This window comes from Centruroides vittatus, unplaced genomic scaffold, assembly GCF_030686945.1.
Source record: "Centruroides vittatus isolate TY-2023 unplaced genomic scaffold, ASM3068694v2 contig_904, whole genome shotgun sequence".
NCBI classification, from domain to species: Eukaryota; Metazoa; Arthropoda; class Arachnida; order Scorpiones; family Buthidae; genus Centruroides; species Centruroides vittatus.
The window spans coordinates 1,059,794-1,083,124 of record NW_027122594.1 but is presented as its reverse complement, the minus strand read 5'-3'; the positions used below and the strand labels follow the sequence as shown (position 1 = coordinate 1,083,124).

Below are 23,331 nucleotides of genomic sequence, written 5' to 3'. Positions count from 1 at the left end.
ATGCTGCCCCTCGTAAATTGATTAAATTCTGTAAACAAAAATACATTCTATCAATATTGACTTAAATTTGCGAAGTATCAACTTATTTAACTAACGATAATTTATTGTAAAATCGATGGAAAGCTCGATTACTAAATGTATATAAACGAAAATTTCTCCCTTGCCTTTAATTACATCATGTGTAGATATGCAAATGTAAATAACATAATTGAAATAATGTTTGTTTATTGATATTTATCTTAATGTGCCTGTTATATTAGCAATTAAAACTGGAATAATACCAATTATATAAAATACAGTAAATTATCTATTTTTAAAGTAAAATTGACTTTTATTTCAAATGATGATAAATTTCAGATTAATTATTAAAGACATGTGGTTTAAAAAAATGAGAATTCTGTTGCATTGGAAAATATTTTATCTATTACAAACATTTATTGTGGCAAATGAAATACTATTTTGCCAAGTAGTTATGCTTCTTTGGAAACCCATGGGGTCACTCCAATTATGTACTTTCTTTTGTTGCAATTCAACGAGACGAACTGGAACTGGAGCGGTCGTCTCTTCTCCTGCGAATGGGCGATCTTGTCCTCGAACGGGATCTCGAGTGTCTTCTTGGCGATCTGCGCCTCGGGGGAGATCTTCCAAAATGATGAAAACTGAAAAATAAAATTTCCTATTTAATTTTGAATAGTGTCGATAAATTTAATGTAACTTTTAAAATTTTAATACAATAAAAAATAACAAGCGTATTTATTATACTATATGGGTAATTCTGGCTTTTTTTTTTAATAGAAATCAGCAATCTATTTGCCAGATACATTTTTTATTCACCTAAATGTAAAGTTATTCACCAGATTACTTTTCACTTACTGTGACTTTTTGTGCCAACCAGAAATGAAAGGATGATCCACAACATAAACAAAGCAGTTTTTATGACTGAGTTTCTCAAGCAACTTTATTGTTTATTAACAGTAAAATTTGTGTTATAGTGAGAGCAGCACATCTGAGTAAAACTGAATCTTTGGTAGCTGCTCAGCCATGTTTCAAAAGCTGCCTGATAATCCATTTTCACAAAGTGACCTTTTTTGCACACTGCTCTGTGGCTATTTGCCACTCCAATCGCCAGATTATAAAAGTAATCAGATGAATGAATTTTTCACAAATTGCAAATTTAGCAACAGAAAACAGCTTAATCCCTGATATATATTTTTATATTATTATTAAGAAAATTTGGAAAATTAAAATTTTGAATTTTGTAAACCAACTCTAAGCAATACTGAACAACATTCAAGATCCGTAAAATAGCAGCCCTAAAGGTGCATTTTCACAAGTTAGCCAATCAACTCGGACAAATTCAATTGACTTGATCACAAATTGAACATCTAAACCCCAATAATTCAATTCAGATAATCAACAAAATTGAATAAAGTCTGAGTTAAAATATGTTTAACTTTTGCATTTAGTTGTGTAAATGATGCATACCAGAATTAGGTACTGTTTCTCTCTATGGGGTTGCAAGCGAACTATGTAAGATGGCCCTCTTGGGACAAATTTGAACAAGCCTTCGCCGGTCACTTGTGAAGTTCCATTAGTGTGCCAGGAGCAGATGCTAAGTAATTTACATTTCTTGTAAACTTGTTCTTGAATGTGCCCAAAAGCATGGAGTGTTCAGTTCGTGAGCAGTGGGCTGGCATCAAATTTTTATTTTGTTCATGGTGAACAGTGATAGATATTCACTAGCAGTTAATGGATGCTGAGGGGAGTCTGTTTTTGCTGACTGCACATTTCACAAGTGAATTCGAAAATTTTCAGGCAAAAGAAACTCCACCAAAGATGAGCCACATTCTGGTCGCCTGGCCACTGCTACGTCTCCTGAAAACTGACGTGATTACTGGTCAATATGCAAGAGATATGCTGGACAAACGTTTAATGCCTGCAATTCATGAACGGCATCCCAATTTTGCCATCATAAATTTTGTCTTGACCTGGGACAATACTTCGATGCACAGAGCTCAAGTCGTCAGAGATTTTCTGATAGAAAAGGCCATCAAAATCTTTCTGCATCCTCTGTACTCATCAGATCTGGCTTCATGCGACTTAAGGCTGTTTACAAACCTGAAGGATTCATCTCTGTGGTATGCATTATTCATCAAGGTCTGCTCTTGGTAGTGTAGTTGTCCTGTGGTTCCAAAGAACTCCAGAAAACAAATTCACACAATGCTTTGACACATGATTAGAGATGCCAAGTGTATCTTGACAAAGAGGAGGATTATGTTAAAAAGTGGCATAAAAAAATTTTCTTCAGAACTCACTGGTTACAAGTTATGGCTAAATGGTACACCTAATATTTTAAAATGGTGACAAAGTAGAGGTCTAAGGAAAAATTAATTAATGTTTATGAAAAAGTATGTTTTTGGAATTTACGATGTGAAGTCTATAAAAAGAGAGAAGCTAGAACAACTGTTAACATATTTTCTTTTGATCAGATTTTTTTTACTCTGGGTGAAACTTTTGCTAACAGTTTGTTGAATTGATTTTCTTGTAATTCATTAGCTCTTCTAATTTTAAGCAAACGAAATATAGCTACATAATACAGAATGCTATTTTTGTTAATTAATAATTAATTATAATAATATGAGTAAACTGCAGATAAACAGCATTTCCAGATACTTTGTATAAAAAATAAAGCAAAATTCCTCAAAATGTAGCCACAACTATTTTTAAAGTGGCCCAAATAGTAGTAAGTTGCCCAAATTTAGTAGCCTAGAGCCAAGGCAGACATAAGCAAACTGGGAATTTGCCCAGGGCAGCAAATTTTCATAAATTTACACAAAATTTTCATATTTATTCATTTTTAGTATTTTTTTATTTTTATTTGTATTACATGGCATGAGTTGAATATTAGTTGACAAAGTAAGGTATGGCATTTCAAAAAATTTTTTCATTTTATGTATGGGGATAAGGGGTGTCAAATGCATGTCTTGTCACAGACAGCACAGACTCTAGCATCAGCTCTGCCTAGAGCCCTACAAATATCTCAATCTGCTATCTGTTGCCCAATCTTTCAATCCTAAAAACTAAGCCATATTTTATGAAATAAGAGAAAAAAGGGTTGTCCGTAGGTAAGGTGACACCCAAAAATATATTACTGTAAAAGCAAAGCCACATTGACCAGATTTACAGTTGTTCTAGGTCTATTGTTCTCTTATAGCATGGAGGCACTTTGATCTAAATGAATGAGTTAACATACACATATTACAGTATGGACAGAATTTTCACTTTGATTTTCAAAGTAGATGTATTTTGAACTAACCAAATTACTTAACATGTAAGTTTGTATATTTTCAGCCGGGACAAAAGTACAGTTACAAACTAGCAAGATTTCAAACTATGTGAGTTCAAATTAAAGAGGATTTTCATAGTGTGTTATATAAAAATCTATGACACTATAAAATACTGCACAATCTTTAGCATCAAGCAACAACCAAATATTGTGTGATTTATGGTATAAAAGTAACATGCACAGAATGAGGATGTTATTTTATAACATAAGATACTTATTATTCATAATTCTAATATAACACATTATATTGAGTATATATTTTGATATTCAATCTAACTTAAATATCTGGTTTAATTTTCTCACGCTTTTCAGTTTTTCATACTTTCACATGCAACTGTTTTTGGCATTTTCACACCTAGTAACAGTACTACAATTTCACATAATTAGAGTTGCCCAAAACAAAGCTATCAAGTTTAATGGTTTATGGCAACTGAATAATAAATGCATAAATATGAGGAAGTCATATTACATTTTGTTCAGTATATCTGCTCTGAATTTCAATGAAGTTTGATTCATGAAACAAGAAAAGAAGTCAATAGACTAGATGTGGAGAACATGTAATCTAAAGCCTTAAGGACGTTATATCATGTCAATATATCAATAACAGAGTAAACTAAACAAATCTTTGAAACATCTATCAAGTGTGAAATTTTTGCCCTTTTTCAAAAGACATTTCTCAGTGTAATATGAAACTCTGGGATACAAAGAACAAGAAGACTGAAGTTGGAGGCAAACATACTGAACACATGGCAATATACTTAATATCTCTCAAATATTGATTTGAATGATATTGAGTACAACATCCATACTTCATCATTTAGTTGTAATAGCACATAAAACTTTATAAGCAAGAATTTAAGATTTAAAACATATTACAAATAACTGCATTAATTAAAATTATTTTGAATATTAATTTTTAAATTAGATATTGTATAATGTGTGGTCAATGCAAACATATACATAAAATTTTAAATTATTGAAATAGACCTCCCACCCCACATACCTTCTTCGGTCACGTTCTCTTGGTCTAGAACGCCAAGGTGGCGGAGGAAGACGACGTGGCGGCGGTGACGGTCGTCTGGGCAGAGGTGGTCTAGATTTTGGTACAAGAACTGGAGCAGCAGTTACTTCTTGACCATCAATTTGCCCTAAAGTTATATTTGAAAAAATTACATAATTTATAGAATTTGAAAGATATCTTAAAAACTGATATAAATTATAAATTTGGATAAATAGTATCTTAATTTCTTCAGTAAAATTTACCAAACTAAACTTTACTGAAGAAATTAAGATATTTAAGAAACTAGATGCTGACTGACTAATACAAAAGGACTAATATTTTAAATCTATTTAGCCACAGATGTGTCCATTATGAATGGCCTGACCTGGAATGAAATTAGTCAGCATAGAAAAGGAATGAGGAAGGATATCTCCAACTCATACAACAAATGATAAATTATGGAGAACGTAATCAAAGTTTAGACTAGATTTTCCAATATCTTACCATATAACCACCTGGCTGAATATTTTCATTAGCCAACATTTTCACCAGTATATTAAAGCTGTAAAGATTTAATATGATGGCGTATCACATCATTAAGATTTTTATTAATAGTTTTCATAGATAGGATACATTTTATAATAAGTTGTTATTCTTCCATATGTTCTATGCATTTAACGTTAATTTAGATTACGTACAGGACAGATTCAATAATGTTAGTAGTATTATTAAAGAAAATTAACATAGTTTACAAAGTTGAGACTAATAATACAGGTACTCCTCACTTTACGACCGAGTTCCATTCTGACGACTACGTCGTTAAGCGAAGTGGTCGATAAGTGAGGAGCTTGCGCCGAGAATATAGGATCGTTGTAAAATTATACAAATTATGCAACATACTTCAAATTTATTCATAAAAAGACTATTATAGTATGCTATTAGCCTATTATAGTACACGCAAGCCTATTATAGTACGCTTAGTGCGCGTGTCACCATTCGCCACTGACCGACACTCAAGCTGAGAAAGGGGATTCCCCAAATTACAGGTCGAAACTCAATTGGTCGTAAGTGCGAGTGGTCGTTAAGCAGATAGGTCATAAAGTGAGGAGTACCTGTACTGAGAGTATACGATAATCAAGTAAGAATATACTCTGAATAAGAATATACTAAAAGAGTATATGATGGGTTCAAGTCTACATAGTCCATTGTGTTTTTTCAACCTTCCTTGAACTCTTGAACCCACATGGAAACTTTTACAGTGACATACACAATCCCGTATTGTTCACACAACCTGTGATTATCTCACTAATTTGTAAGTGTAATGCCTTTGGCTGCCAAAAACTAAACAGCTCACTATTCAATTGTGGTGCAGTTTGATATTGGTGCTGCCATTCTGTAAAGTGCATAGTTGTTGCAAATTCCAACTGGTATGGACTATTGGTAAAGGGCTGCAATACCATATACTCTTTCTATACTATTAGTCTTAACCATGTATGCTATATTATGTTTCTTTAGCACTGCTACTAACATTATTTATTTATCTCTCTCATACTTTCGTGATTTTTTGAACAATCGAATCATTATTGAGCATTTTTTATTATAATAATTTCTTATAAACAATTTTTTAAAATCTATTATATTAATAATAATTAATTTATATACAGAGTATTACAAAATTTTAAATGTATTATTAAAATTCTTTTGTAAGTCTTATAGAAATTTATTCAATAGTATCGTTTGTGTCGGAATGTAAAAATAATTCTATACCTCCATCCATGTGTTTCATAGCTTTTTCAGCATCATCAGAATTGTCAAATTCAATATAAGCAAAACCTCTTGATAAATGTGTATGAATGCGATCTGGAGGAATATCGACATTTTTTACAACTCCATAAGTGCTGAATATTTCAAATATATGATCTCGTGTAACATTTCTTGTTAGGCGACCCACATGGATCTTTGTCGGGCGAGGTGTGGGGCTTCGCTTTCTTCTTCTGGGAGAAACCGATCTAAGTAGTAATTTACTTATTAATTATGAATAATTACTATTTAATAATTGTTTTTATTTATGATTTAATGTTAATCTTGCATATATTATATTTATAAATTACCCAGATGGCTTTCTTTTATCTCTGACAGTAGTACGTCGACGAGGAGAAACCGAAGACGATCTCGACGACGAAGACGACGAAGAAGAAGAACTGGAACGCGATCGGGCTCGACTTGTAGTGCTGCTAGAAGAAGAACTTCCACTCGCAGAACTGCTGCTGCTAGATCCCGACGAAGAACTGGAACGGCTTCGAGATGAACTGCATATTATTATAGTTACATAAGCAGAACAAATTGTATTAAATCATTAAAAAAAGACCACAATCTTCTTTAATCAAATATTCACTTTGCATATTATCTTTAATCTACCGTTTATTAATTCCGATTTGGAAAGTTCGTATAAAATATGGATCCTACCAAGTAAATTTCAAACACAGTTGACGATCAACACAGAATGTGTTTTTTTAAAGCCAACCATAACAATTGACACACATTTGAAAGTATGTTTTAAAAAATAATTTGTGTTTTGTACTGAATTAATTTTGTTTTTTGTGAATTAATCATTTTTAATATTTTAGCTATGCTCAATATATATAAAAAGCCAACTTTGTCTACCTGTAATTCAGTAATATAACACATCAATTTTAGATGAAAAGGCAGTGCACAAAAACATTTAATTTGTCAACTTTAGAATAATTAAAAATAGACGAAGTTTCTATTGTTCAATAATAGACATTATGTTTATTGCGTGAACAGAGTTTGTTTTCAAAACTGTTAATTTTTTTAATAGCAAACAGTCTGATATAAAGATTCATAATACAACCACTAGCAATATGTAAAAATTAAATTAACCTTAATTTTTTTTATTAAATCCATCAAAAAACTTTGAAGAAAATATTATGTGTTTTATGAATTGTAAATTTGTGTTGTATGGCAAAACCATTTCAAAGTTAACACGAAATAAAGCATTCAGAAAGAGTCAAATCAGGACTTTGTTGGACCACCTTTGGCCTGAATTACAAGAAGTCGATTTTGCATACTGTTAATTAATTTATGAATGATATCCTGCCCAATTTCTGACCAAACCTTAAATAATAATTCTTTGTACAACGATGACGATTTTCTATGGCTAAGAGGAATACAGCAGTCTAATTTCTCCCATAAATGTTCTATTAAATTTAAGTCTGGTGACTGTGGTGGTCATTCAAGAACTTTAATATCATTTTCATTGAAATATTTTCTGAGAAGCAATGCTGTATGTTTGGAATCATTGTCTCATTGAAAGACAAATTTATTTTCGATTTCTATCTTCCTTGCCGATGCCATTAAATTGTCTTTAAGTATCTGTTTGTAATCTACTGCTTTCACGCGATCATGAATTTGAACAATATTGCCCATTTCGAACCCTGAAAAACACCACCAAACTATCACGTAAGGCAAGTGTTATATTGTTCCCACAGTTTTATTTTTATCGAATGCTTGATTTTTCTTTCTCCAAACAAATTTGTCTTTTAGCATCCTGCAACTCTTGTTTTAACTTATTACTCCAAATATCACACTTCCAAAACTTTAGGGGCTTGTCCACAAATTTTTTGGCAAAAGCTAATCTTTTCTTCTAATTCACTGCTGAAATCATTGGTTTTTTACGAGCCACTCTTCCATGGAAACTTTTTTTATTTATTCTTCTCTTAATAGTTAAAACACTGACTTCAAGTGTAAGCTCTTCTTTTATTTCTTTGGCTGTTATAAAAGAATTTTTGGCAGTCTCACGGAAAATCATGGCATTTTCTCTTGATGATGTGGCCTTAGGGCAGTGTCCCCGCAGTAAATCTCTCACCGTATTGTCATTTAAATATTTGACCACTATTTTTCCAACTCCTTTTTGTGATATTTGATGCTTTTTTGCAATAATAGGAGAATCGCCATTTTTTCCACTCGTACAATCTGCACTCTTTCTTCGAGACTCAATTCTCTCTTCTTTAACATACTTTCTTATTGATACTAAAAACTATTTAATTGACAACTCTGGAATTAAATTTTGTGTTATAACCAATTTGAAATTAATTTCTTACTGTATTTACAATGTTTTCTTCGTTGTCAACTTTCAATTGATACAATAATATTTTACTTGTCGCTCTTCAATTGTTTATTAGTGAAACAAACTAATCAGTTATCTATTGTTTTATGCCAATTAACAAGACTATTACAATATACAGAGTAGTTAACAGATCAGAAATGCTAAAAAAAAACAATTTTTTCAGTTGTCAACTTTGAAATGATCTTGACTGTACGTAGAAAATATACTTTGAAAACAATGAGGTCATAAGAACATTGGTAATATTCTAAATTTGTATTCTATTTAGATGTTTGATTTTGGACTGTTAAAACCCAAAGCAGGCCACTTAAGTTAGCCAAAAATGTTTGTTTTCTAGAATTTTTATCGAGAACTGTTTTGCTGGAAATATTGTGGAAGTGTGACTTATTATTATTATTATTATTATTAGTTGTAATATTATTTCTAATTTTACATTTAAAAACAATATTACAATTTCTAATACAATATAATTCATTAGTGCAAAATTAACTGTTACACTAATGCAGTGGTTCCCAACCGGTGTTCCGCGGAACAATGGTGTTCCGTAAGTATCTCCCAAGTGTTCCGCAGATTTATTCGCAAATCAGAAAGTGTACAATCGTATTCGAGCCGCCAAATATCAAAAAATTAAAATCATAAAATTTTCATAAACTTAAATATATATGTACGACTCGTACTTATGGAGTGTACTACTGTTTCGAATAAGATAAAGGCAATGATAAAAACTGAATGAAATATGTAAAAAGCATCAGGCACAAGTTTCCCATTAAAGTTATTTAGGTATATTTTTTCCTGTTTTAGAATTGGCATTAATAATATGAGTAGAGAATTTGAACTATAACTGCTCAATTCTAATAAAATAACTGATGACAAGCTATATATTTCATATTAACTTAAGTAAGTGTTCCGCTAAAGAAAATTGCTCACAAAAGTGTTCCGCATCCTAGAAAAGGTTGGGAACCACTGCACTAATGGGACATTGTTGCAATGGCAGATGTCCCACAAAATTAAGAAAGAATGGTTGTAGATAAACAGTATGAAAACATCAGAATACATAAAAAATGTAATATACAGTAAGACCCCGCTTAATGCTGTTTCGGTATTACGCGGTAGTATTGGAATTCCCCGAGGTCGCATGCAGCGTTGGGATTCCCCGAATGCATGTTTGCTGCATCACAGTTGATTTATGATTGGTCATCAACTTTATTGTGTGTATAAAGACATAAACATATTTTATTTTATTGTGATAAATACGGCATTTTTTAGTTTTACAATGGCTGATTGCAAAGAAAAAGAAAGTAAAGCAACAAGAAAAAGCATTTCTCTGAAAACTAAAATGCAGGTGCTCAGACGATTAGATGCAGGTGAATGGCAATCTGATATCGGCACTGCATTAAATTTGTCAACTTCAACAATACGGACAATTTTAAAAAATAAAGAAAAAATCATATCATTAGCAACTACAACCACGACGACTTCGGCAACAAAAATTACCAGTACCAGAAGCAATGTGTTTGAGGAAATAGAAAAACAACTTTCCATCTGGATTGACGATGAAGTTGAACGCAATATGCCATTAAGTCAAGCAATTATAATGGAAAAAGTGAGAAAAATTTTTAACCATATTCAGAATGAAAAAAGCGACACGAGTGAAAACTTCGTAGCTAATCATGGGTGGTTTAATCGATTTAAAAATAGAAACAATCTTCATAACATACAAGTTACTGGAGAAGCGGCAAGTGGAGATACAAAAGCAGCTGCAGCATTTCCAGCAACATTAAGAGCAATCATTGAACGAAGAAATTATCCTCCTGAATTAGTTTTCAATGTTGATGAAACGGGCCTTTTTTTGGAAGAGAATGCCAAAACAAATGTACTGTACATTTTTATCCTGTGAAGAAAAGCAAGCATCAGGATTTAAAGCTACAAAAGATTGTTTAACACTTCTACTGGGTGGTAATGCTAATGGAGACTTTAAATTAAAACCACTGCTTGTTTATCATTCCAAAACCCCAAGAGTAATGAGGGAAATTTCAAAATCATCTTTACCAGTAATTTGGGAGTCCAGTAAAAGATCTTGGATCACTATGAAAATTTTCCAGAACTGGTTTACCAAACATTTTTGCCCATCTGTTAAATGCTACTGTGAATTTAAAAAACTAGAACCGAAAGCTCTACTTTCGATCGATAATGCTCCAAGCCATCCAACATTTGCCTGACTTAACAACATGCATTCCAGTAGAAGTGGTTTTCCTGCCGCCAAATACAACTTTGTTAATCTAACCAACGGATCAACGCATAATATCGAATTTTAAAGCGTATCATCTGCGGCAGACAATCCGACAACTGGTTGAGAAAACAGATGGAGCAGATAAACAATCCATTAGAGACTTTTGGAAAAACTATATCATGAATGCTGTAGACAATATCAATCTTTTCTGAAATGAGGTGACCGAGAAATGTTTGAAAGGAGTATGAAAGAATGTATGGCCGGAGCTAAGCAAGGATGTTGACACAAGAGAATCCATTGTTGATGTTGACGAAATTGTCAAGCTAGCTAATGGAACAGGGTTAGATAATATAAATGCACAGGATATTGAAGAATTATTGCAAGTTACAACTGGAGAAAGTTTTTCCAACAACGATCTTAAAGAATTAGTAGAACAGGTGCATGAAGATGACGAAATTAGCATTTCTGAAGATGAGGAACAAAAGGAACTTTCAATGAATTTTCTAAAAAAAGTTTAGGCACTATAACGAAAATTATGGATCAGTTTATACAAAATGATTTCAATTTTGATAGAAGTTTAAAGGCAAGACGACGTCATGAATGCGATATCTTGCTATCGACAACTGCTTGCTGAACAAAACAGGAAAAGGCAAACGACGTTAGATGACTTCTTCACAAAGAAACAAAAAATGTCAAATGAGGAAGAACCTTCCTCGCAAACATAACTTCTTTACTTGAACTTTTATTTTTATGAATGTCATATGAATCAATATCGATATTAGCAATAAATAAGTCTATAATTAATGTAATAAAGAAGTATTTAACAATAAATGTTACAACATAAAACAAAAAAACAAAACTGATAAATTTTCTTATTCTCTGTTCTGTTTCACGTATCCCCATTATTTACGTGTTAAGATGACCCCGTTTAACGCTGTTTCGTTTAGCGCTCTGTCATCTAGGAACGCATCCCCGCGTTAAGCGGGATCTTACCGTATAAGCATCAAATAACAATCTCAATTTATTAAATCATTTACACCGTATATATTTTTCATATATAATTTCAAAATCTTAGGAATTTCATATTGAAGTTTTAATAAAATTTCAAACCATTTTTCTCATTGTAAACAATAGCCCTCTTTGTTTAGTGCTAAAGCAAAACCAATTTCATAAAAAAAAAAAAAAAAAATCAAATCAAAATGGAGTTTGAATTTGATTAACTTTTGTTATGTCCAAAAATCTTTCTGGAGTAAAATTTGATAACATTCCAAAATCAAAATAGAAAGTATCAAATAAACATAATTAGGTATATTAATAAATCTAACTCTGTTACACTACAACTTCTAACAACACTATTTTCATTTCATTTTAAAAAGACTGCAATAAAATCTTTCTGGGAGACAAAAATATATTTTACTGAATTTTGTGGTAGAATCTGTTAAGGAATTGTTCCTAATTTGCTGATTATGGATTTAAATCCTACTTTAGACCCAATGTTTCTATTTGGTAAATTTGAATGAATGTTACTGTTTGGAGATGCAATATAATATCACAGTTACTGTTAAGCTAATTTGAATAATAATAAGCATTAAGCAGATTTAAGACTGAGCAAGTACAACAGTAAAAGTTTTATGTTCATCTATTTCAGAGTGAGTAGCAAGTAAAGTTCTACTTCTTAATGAAACTATTACAGGTATTTCTCGTAAAACATGATAGTTACATTTCAAAAAATTGCCACGTTACACACTATACAAAACAAAGGACTAGTTCAAAACATAAAGTTAGGTTCCAAAAGTTAAAAAAGTATATTATTCTTTTTTGTTACTAAGACAAATATGTTTATGAAAGCAATTGATAATTTATTTCCAATCGATAATTAACTAACAATCACAATTAAAAGTACTGTATTATGCATTAATAATAATTTTATTTAAATGAGGGTGTTTTCTTTTTACAAAGTATTATCATCATCTGAACTTTTTTGTTGATCTTGATCAGAAATATCAGCATAATCATAATTTTTTATGGATGATAAAAATAAGTTATTAATCGAAAATGTGTTCTAGCAAGTTTCATTTGTTCAGTTGAGTACCGAGTGATTTTTTCTCGAGAATTTGTGTTTGAATATCGAATTGTTCGAGTACCGCTGTATTTCATTTGTCATTTTTATGAATGATTATTTACACCTATAGTTAAAAAAATGTTTAAACAAACCTTACTAAATACAAATATTAATCTATGAAAACAAAACACAGTGACAGTCTTAAAGGCTAAAGTCTAAAAACAATGATAATGACACCTCGTTGACTGCAATTTTTTCTTCCTTGTCCTAGTTTTCCTATCAGTTTTCATTAAAGTAAACCTGACAAAGGACATGAACTGAGAATTTCAATATTCTAAAAAACTGTGGGCAAATTTCAGACAACACACATGCTTACTTGAATTAAAAAAAAAAACAAAAATACAGAATAATGGAGTTTGCCCTTAAAACTGTGAAATATTGTACTGAGGATTCCCAAATTCTGAGAGTGAAACCATGTTGTATGATGGATACCAGTATTTAAGAAAAAATTTTGTAGACAAAGTTTTCATAAGGAAATATCTAAATTAACTTGCAGCATCTATAAAAGTGAAGATTTCTCCAAAATAAAGCTATTTATCAAGTCATGAGAAATATATTTAAAATATTTACCTTCCACTACTGCTTCCAGTAGAACTAGATGATACACTTCTTTTCTTTCTTTCTCTTGTTCTTCCGCGCTCCTTCTTTACGGTTACGTCATCATCTTTTCTAGTCGAATTTCGACTTTGAACCCTAAATAATGCATGACATTCAATATTCACTTTAAGATTTGAAGTTCTTTAATGATAAGCATAAATTTGCTGAAGGGAACTAATCACACAGGGAACACAGTGAAAGTCATAAAACATCCTCCACAAGGTTGCAAGATAGTCCATCTCCTTATAATTAACCACTGTCACACTTTTAAGGACCTTAAATATTTCTAATTGTTAAAGATATTTCCTACTGTTTTTTCCAGTCTCAGAAATGATACAAATCTGTTGGAGGAGCTGCAGGCTAAGGATCTTGACTATTCTGTGCAAATATATTGAGACCACTGCTTAATGCCTGAATATGAGGATTAAGGAGCATCAATATGCAATTCAAAAGAGGCTCTCCACAACTGCACTAGCTACTTTACCAATGATAATGACAATCAGGTTAAATTTGATAATGCTCACTTATTACACCACTGTGAAAGACCCAACCAGCTTGAAATATCTTAAACAATTAGAAATATTCAGAGCCATTACAAAGTAATGAAGTAAAATTATAATTAACTCTCTAACGAACATCTCATAAGGTTGGCCTCTCTTGCAACCACATGGAGAGTGTTCTATGACCTTGCAAAAGTCTCAAATTAAGATGTATATAGTAAAACCCCTATAACACGGTAGATACGTTCTGTGTTGTACAAGTCACTTAAATACATGAGCCAATCACAGCTCGACACACGTGCAGTTTAGGGGCTACGGCTGTCTGAAAGGTTTTCTTCCATAAAATTTATCGATTCTAGACTAATTTGACTCAACATTTCCAAATCACGTATAATTTTTTGGGAATAATCCATATAAACTATGCTATAAACAAAAAATTGTAGGATTACTTACCGAGTGCAAACCGTTCGACGACGCCATTGCTTAAGCTTGTTTTCGTCATGGAGTGGCTCATCGAACGGCGGATGTGTGTTTGTGTTTCCCGATCAGCAAATTTTTCGCAGAAAAATAACTTAACTTTGGAGACATCATTAATAAAAAATATAATTTTTATGGCCATTGAAAAATAAATGTTTTTTAGTTGGTCGAGTGCTCGTTTAAACTCAACGGTTTGTACAATATGCACTATCGGTCCAGATTTGACCAATCCTGTCGCGACACGAGTCTCTTTTAGCGTGTTATATGAACACGATCGCAATTTTTTCACCGTGTTATACGAATTTGTGTTATGGGGGGTCTACTGTATTTTATATATTGTAAAATTCTTTTATTTTTAAGTGGTTTTGGATAATATGTTAAGTGATTACTTAACATGTCCAAATTAAAGCACAATGTTAAACACTGCAATAGACTTAGACATGTGTGTATTTTGCAATGTTCACAACTTTTAAATTTTTGTTATCTTGTTTTTTTAAAAAACACATTTATTTATATCTGTGTTCTTTGTACTTGAGAATGACTGTTTAAAATGGAATAAAATGCTTGTTTTCATTTTATTTCATTTATTTTTTGCTGATTTATTGGTACAGTCAAACATGTCTATCTCAAACCTGTTCATCTAGAAAATCTCTCTATTTCAAAATCTATTTGGATTTAGGCACTTGCAGCATAAATCCAATATATTTTTCATGTTTATCTTGAATAATTTTCTCCCAAAACCTCTATAACTTGACTTATGGACTGAAATGTCAATGACAAATTCAAAGCCTGGTGACTACGTTTTGATATCAAGCAGTGTAGTTGAGAAACATCTCTCACAATATAGTACATAGTTGCAATTCAAACTGCTTTTCTTTGATTGGCTACGCATTTGACTTGTGCCTTATTAGTTATTATTCTAAGTGATGTGCTATAACAGATTTTAACAAACTTTCCTTGACCAATGGTTTTTTTGACATCCTTTAAGTTTGTGATTGCAACATTAAGAGAAGCAAATGGCTGGTGTGAAAAGAAAGTCGAATGTCCTTTCATTTGAAAAATAAAAATAAAAATCTGGAAGCTTTTGGACAGAGATCTTCAGGATGAGAAAGAATGAAGTTGCAACCAAGTTTGGTATTCCATCAAGTACTCTTTCAATGATGATAAAAAACAGAGATTCAGTAGAAAAGAACTTTGAAAACAACAACAAAAATATGGGAAAAAAAATCAAAAATGTTCTTTTCCAGAAATAGATAAATGTTAGAAAATGGTTTGTGCAATGTTGTGACCAAGAGTTCTTATTAGCAAAATGATGTTACAAAGGAAAGCTGAGATTTTGCCAAAAGACTTTGCCATAGTGAATTTAAAGCCGGTAATAGATGGCTCGAGAACTTTAGATGTATACACGATAGTGTCTTCAGGAAACTTTGTGGCAAAAGCGTTTGCGAAGAGTAGCTCAAAGAGCTCCCTTCTCTTGCTCAAGGTTACAAGCCTGTGAATGTGTTCAATGCAGATAAAACAGAAATTTTTTTCTAATGTTTACCCAACAAAACAGCTATTTTCAAGGGACAAGAATAATATGAATTTAGTGTTCGAACTTGGAAACATTCAAAGTTAGAGTTGTTTGAAGTATGAGATACCACTGTATGCATTTTCAAAAGTTTAACAGCAAGAATGGCCATTAAACTTCTGAATGTGAATGTCATAACCCAGTGATTCTCAACCTTTTTTCATCACGGTACACTTAATAATTTAAAAATTTGCAGCAGTTACTTACGCGGTTACTTCGGTCAGTACCGCAGGACAACCGGTGACATCATAATAGTGATTTTTCAAACGCAGTTGGTTACTTAGGTACATTTTCTAAACACCTTGGTAACTACCGGCAGTTACCGATAACACCAGTTACAAGGTAGAACTGAACTTGACTGACGTCGCTTATGTATGGTTATTCGCAGTGGCGGCACACTTCAAAAATCTCGCGGCACTTATCACTGTCATAACCCAAAAATACTAAAATAATTTTTTATTTTCATTTTATACTTTAAATAAAGCATTCTGTATAAATTATATTTTGTATAAGTAAAAAGAAGTTTAAAATAAACTTTTTACTTATCATATATCACACGAAAAGTAATTTTAAAATAATCTGAGAGATTTTATGAAATAAATTTTAAAAAGGATAATTATTATTATAAATACAGTATATTTACTTGCATATAAGACAAGGTTTTTATTCGTTTTTCACTGCTTCAAAAACCTAGGTCGTCCTATACGTACAAGCAAAGGATTCTTTTCGTTTTTGCAATAATCTTTTGTAAACTGTGTATTTGCATATTTTACCACATTCTCACCTTCTGGTGTTTAAAAACAGTAGTAGTTTATCTGGGTCATTTGAGTCGTTCTTGTGTGCATTTATGTGCATTTAATATTTTCTTTGTGATTAAACGAAATAAAATTAGAATTGTATTAATAAATCTAATTTTCTTCATTTTGATCTTTAAAGTCACACCTCGTCCTATATGCGAGATCGTCTTATATGCGAGTAAATATGGTATTATAACTTGTAATAAAAGTATTAATAATAATTATAATTATTAACATTACAATATATTACAGATATATTATATCTTATTGAAATTAATAATCAACTTACATTGTTCTCTTTAAATTCTTCTTTTTCCAACAATTCTGTACAAAAAGAAAAAGTATCAGTTTTATCAGTTAAACATTTATTGTAATATAAATTCAACCAAGAGAATTAAAACATTGTATCCAATTGCTATACAGATTGGGAGTCCCCAAAGTGTTCAGTATCAACGCCAGGATCAATTGAAAATGGTTCATTAAAAATTATTAGTAAGATAGATTATGTATATGACAGTTTGGGATGTTGTAAATTAGCACTCTAAAATATTTTCTATAAAAATGGTATTTGGATTAATAATAATTTACCAGATTTATTTATTTATTATTGTTATTAACTGTATTAGCAAAATCCAGTAGATCAAAATCCATATGTTTTTATTAAGGTTTAATGTTTCTAGACTTTTGTGTAGTTATCTGGTATAACACCAGTAGAAGAGAGGACAACAGGTACAATAAATACCTTATCCATCCTGTACAGCTGCCTTATTTCTCGAACGAGTGGAGTGTACTTGTTGATTTTTTTTCAGTGTGAATATTTTGTAGGTTGAATGTTTGGAACAGAGATGTCTATTATATACTCAAATCTTACTACATTTGTCAATGAAAGTGATGTCAGGTCTATTGTGATTATGTAATCAGTTTTATCTGTGATTATGGCTCTGTCATAGTATATTTTGTATGTCATTTTCTAATACTGCCTTGGAGTATATTTGTAGTATAGTACCTGGGTATTTAATTATCTGTGTTTGTGTTTGCGCAAGCTCTTAGTGTATTATATTCACTAGTTGATTATGCCTATGTAAATAGTCTGTTTGTGCTACAAGCTTGCAACCAGAGATTATATGTATTATTTCTGGCAGAATGTGGCATTTTCTGCAAGAGTCATTTGTGTGATATATCCTTCAGAATGTTTTCTGTAGTTTTTAGTATTTATGACCTGGGGCTGTATTCTGGTCATCGTCTCTCGTCTCAGACATAGTATCTACATCACAAGCCTGTCGCTGATTGATTAATCATTTGTTTACGTCTTGAGTCTCTCCATACTCGATTCCGGACAACTTTTTCTCTTGAAGATTCTCTCATCTCTCAGAAACAAGCAGATAGTTGTCTTTTGACTAGTTTTTCATCTTTTGCCTTGATTTCATTATATGCAATATGGATGACTGGATGCTACTTGCACTGTACAATCGTATTAGAGAATGCTCTCTATCTCGGAAAAAAATATTTTGAGAGAGAAAATGCTTCCAATTTTTCCAGTGCCTACTTGGGAATGCCACTGATTTCATCGTTTTTAATTATCCTACATCAATTATTAAACTATTGAATATGATGTTAATCTTATCCATCTCTCTAAGTATTTTCCGAAATATTACCATCTAATTTCTCCTTAACTAAGTATGTATGCTTTTCTAACTTAGGTTATTAAAATTTTTATTTGTAAAGAGACAATTTGACATTACAATCTGTAAAAATTTTATAAAACAAACAACATATCTTTGACAAAATTTGAACTAGTGCTTTCCTTACCATATGATCTATAATTACATACTCTGGATTTTCAAAAATTTTACAATTTTATTGGTTAAAATTCTATACAGTCTTGCGCATGCAGAAAACTCAAACATGTATAATCAACCTAATAGAATTGTGACATCAACAACAAAGACGAGATTGTTAAAAGTGACCAGAATCGCCTCTGTCTCTGAGAGACAAATTTTGTCTCTCATTTTGATGTCATTCATCTCTGAAAGACGAGATGAGAGATAAATGACCAGAATATGACCCCTGATTTCAAACGGCAACCATAAACCCCTCAGTCTTTCCAAACAGGCAGGCCATAGTCAGTTAATAGTTTGATGCAGTTTTGTCAACATAGTCCTGAGCTAGGTCATAGGCGCACATGCAATGAAGTGCCTTTTGTGCCCACAACTGTTTCGTGGTGTCTATGTTATTTATGTGTTGAGCTATGTCCAGAGTGTAAGCTTAAAGGTATGTGGTTACTATCTACCAGAATTATAGCTTTATGTAATCTTGATGTTTCTCGTTTTTTGTGAAAAAACTCCTGCAGTGTCAGAATTTGTTTGTAGTGCAGGTTAATTATACGTCAGGCCATGGCCACCTTCTTTATGAGGTAGAGTTAATTAATCTTTCTACAGACAATTTTGGGTAATGTGTTTCTGGGTGTTGAGAATTTTGTGTTTAATTCCTTTCTGCATACTATCTAATTTTTTTATTCTCTTCCAAAGAAAACTGCTTTCATTTTTGTCTTTCTCCATTTTTTCTCAAAGTTAAAAAGAAATAACTATAGAGTAACAGCATCATAATAAAACCAACTACAGATTATTAATGATTTTGTCATGTCTTGTTATATCCGTCTTTAAAAAAAACTAAGATTACTTAATCAACTCCTATAAATAAAGTGATGGTTGTCAACCTCCTAACAGGAGAAGACAAAGAAGATAAATAAAGTGTATACTGCGATAACATTGTAAATGCCATTTTTTTCAAAATACATTTTATTAAAGAAATGAATAAAATATCTTCTGTTGCAAAAATAATATTGTGGCAATAGTGGCTCAGTACGTGGCTGTATTTTGAGGTTGAATTTATGTGCAAGCCGTGTTTTAAAACCCAAAAATTACCTTCCAAGTTAGAAATTTGATCTAAATTCATTTTTTTCTTCAAATTTTCAACTCAATTCAAAGGCATTTTTTTTTTTGTTGTTGTAAACAGTTTCCAACAAACTTTAATAAATTTTTTCTATTTGTGAAAATTTCTATGTAATTCAAAGGTAATTTTTAATACATATTTTACACAGCATTATTATTATTATTTTGGAGGTTGCAGAACATAATTATTTTTCATTTTTTAAAGTAATATCATTAATAAGTAATAATTAATATCATTCGATTTCGAGATTTATTTTATATCTTAAAAATAATTAATTATATCCCGGGAAACAAAATACTTTTTCTTGAAATCCCGGAACAAACAAAAGACCAGGAAATGAGAAACCCTAGCTTCTATTACACAGGACTGACGTACAGAACCCTGTGGCAATGCCTAAAAGAGCATTATGAATCTGTATTAAATGACAAAAAATGTGCTACAGCTTTAACAAAACGGGCACTTGATAATAAAGTACAAGTTTCTTGGAAATTTAATTAATTTACCTAACTATTATTTATGTTATAGGACTTTATAGACTTTTAATTTTTAAATTTATCTATTTACATATTTAGAAATAAATATATTTTATTTATATTTTGATGTAAAAATTAATATGGTTTGCAAAGTTTAAAGACCTGCTTTCAAACTTGGTCTTTAGGTATAGTATCAAAAAATAAAAAATAAGAATTGATGAATAGCACTTGTGCATTCTTACACTATTACACACCCAACAAATTAAGTCAACATTTCACTGTAATAATTTTAATATTCCTATTACCAACAGTGCATCTTTATTTAAACTGTAAAAAAAAACTTAATACAATTCTTTAAAAACTAGAAAAACTACATGTCTAAGTACAAAATACCCCAATGACATACATTAACCTAGTGTTTCGAAAACTTTACTTTTGATACACTTGTTTAATAAATTTTAATACGCCATTTACCTAATTTGCATAGTTTGCCGTCAATATAATTGCCTAGACCCGCAAGAATCTGTGGACACCATTTTTGAGAAATCTGCTATCCAAATTATCTCAACAACCTGGACATGAAAATTTCTACTATTCAGCACTACACAATGCAAAAATTTTCAGTGTTTTAGATGATGCTTTCAATGATGTCAAATAAAGAAAGCAGTTAAGTATCTCAGAATGAATAATTTATGGGAGAAGGCAATGCAACATCTGGAAATGCTGCAAGAAGAAATGCCTCCCAGGAAGACTTTCTACAAAAAACTGACTCTATTTAGGTGTTAGATTTATGAAGATAACTGGAAAAACTTCACGTGCACTGGTGGAATGCAAACCTACAACCAACTACCAGTGTTTTATCCACTAAGACATTGATGGGGCTAAACATATAAAAAAGCCAGTATTAATTACCATGGCCCAGACCCAACTTGTATTATTTTAAAATTTCAAGTCATTTCAAAAAATTATAATGTTTTAATGAAGTTATTTAAATTGTAAATGTATGTAATTTTCCCTATTAACAATTTGAACTATTAACTTTAGTTAAAATAATTTAACTTAAATAAAGATATCGTCTAACTTAATCACTGGTAATAATAATAACAATAAAATAAACTTTACTTCTGGTGACAAAACTTCAATAAATCGTTAAACGAATGCTTTTGACCTTACCCAAGACCTGCTTCAGATTATAGAACAATTCCAAAAACAAAATGCTAGGAATAGAATGTTTTTGAACATTAAATTTAAAATATTTCGAACATATAAAATACAGACTTAACAGTTGTAAATACACGAGTTCACCATATACATATAATGCAATCTGTGTACTTATTATTCAAGGGTGCAGTATATCAGTAAATAATATAAGTTGTATGTTAGTGTTGCTATGCTCCTCACACAAGTAACACCAGGTATACGATAACGTGTTACCGTCCTTAAAATTGACACACTTGCCCATCAGATGGAACGTTTGGTGGAACTGATGTAAACTAAGTCTCTCTGGAACCTGTCGTCCCTCACCTGAACACCATACACACCTGGGGTTCTAAGATCATCAGGTTTGACCTTTGCAATTTGTAATAAAGCATATATTGATTGGGACCTTTTGTAAGCCAGCTTGGTACTCATTATGCCTGCCATTTCCTTATATAAAGCATGTATGTGTTGGTTGTATTCTATTACAATGTGCTTAACATTAGGGTCATGATTCTGAGCCCTGTCAGAAGCCCTCTGGGTAATAGAGGTGTTATCCGTGCCCCTGGCCCGTTGGTTGGAGAACGGGCCGGGGCAGTAGTGCCTTTTCATAAGTTGCATTGTACCACATTATTGCTTGCTGCCTGCAGATGACTACACTTAGTCTATGTTATTGTGAGCAAAAAAAATCAACAAGGCAGACAAGGATGCAAATTCCCTAACTTTTTGACAATTTTTGTCAAATTCCCTAATTTTCCATGACTTTTTCCTTACACTAACGAAAATTCCTGAATAACCTTACAGCATATTTGGCATCAGAAAAATCAGGCAGAAAAAAAAATACCAGTTACTGATAAAAGAAATTTCCTAAGATCAATATGATTAAATCTGCAAGAATTAACAAGATAATCCATCCTCAATCAGTCATCATCTGTTTTTAGTCAGTCGTCATCCATTTTTCTGTCAGTCCACACCCATTTTTCCAGTCTTCTAGGTCTGTTTTTTCCCCCTTGTGCTGCTCCAGTGGATTTGTAAAGATGATTCCTTTCAGCAAGGATATTTACTTCAGAATTATCTTTCTCTTTGACTAGAATAGCATCCTAATCCAAAGTGCAGCATCTAGGGTACTATTCTTCACCTTCTGAGAACTGTTTCCATGCTGTCCAACATCTGAAGCTATTATTTGGTCTTTAAGGTATTATACATTGTTAATCGTTTAAAATAAAAATCCTTCGAAGTTAATGTCACCTATGGTAGCAAACATGGTGGCTCGTCTCTGAAACAGTGGGATGCACATTCTAACCTAACCTGTTCTAATAAATTTCCCCAATTCTAATAATTTGGTTGGCAATAATTATGGTAATTTATTAGAATAGGTTAGGTTAGGTTAAGTTAGAATGTGCGTCCCACTGTTTCCTCGCTGAAATTAGAGACGAGCCGCCATCTTGGCTACCTAAGGTAACATTAAACTCCAATTATTTCTAACCTTAGATATAATTGTACCGAAGTGAGTGCTAGAGTTTCTAAATTTGAAACGAGACAGTAATTATTGGATTAAAACTATTATTTCGATAAAACTAACTAAAGTACTCATTAAAAAACTGTTTATAACTGAAATTACAAGTCGTTTACCTGATTTTAATAATTAGCGAATTTTTGTAGCTTTATGTTTTCCACTTTTCGATTTGTCTACACTCGCGTTGACCGTGTTGCCAACTCCATTCAACTTCGTAAAATAAAAATAAAAAATGTTTTAAATAGAATTTTTCGAATCAAAAATAACTTATAATTATTACGAGTATTTATTTTAAAATTTTAAGTGCATACATAAATATGTACTTAAATATATGCATATGTATATATATATATTTTAAAAATTATTTTAGAAGTTTGCTTGCTTGCTTTCCCGTCCTCTGGCGGAGTAGT

General features: G+C 31.6%; 1 protein-coding gene across 2 annotated transcripts; it reads right to left on the bottom strand.

The window, feature by feature from the left end:
• Window positions 1-303: 303 nt before the first annotated feature.
• On the bottom strand, window positions 304-23,104 carry LOC136984146 (RNA-binding protein with serine-rich domain 1-like). Of its 2 annotated transcripts, none has more exons than XM_067281081.1 (7): window positions 23,038-23,104; window positions 17,073-17,107; window positions 13,413-13,535; window positions 6,458-6,655; window positions 6,114-6,355; window positions 4,350-4,494; window positions 304-659 (listed from the first exon to the last, which is right to left on the bottom strand). In XM_067281081.1, coding segments are annotated over exons 2-7 (840 nt in total). In that variant the 5' UTR covers window positions 17,075-17,107; window positions 23,038-23,104; the 3' UTR covers window positions 304-529. The 2 variants fall into 2 exon arrangements, with proteins under 2 accessions (XP_067137182.1, XP_067137183.1); XM_067281082.1 differs by having other exon boundaries at window positions 6,458-6,643.
• Between the last annotated feature and the right edge of the window lie 227 nt (window positions 23,105-23,331).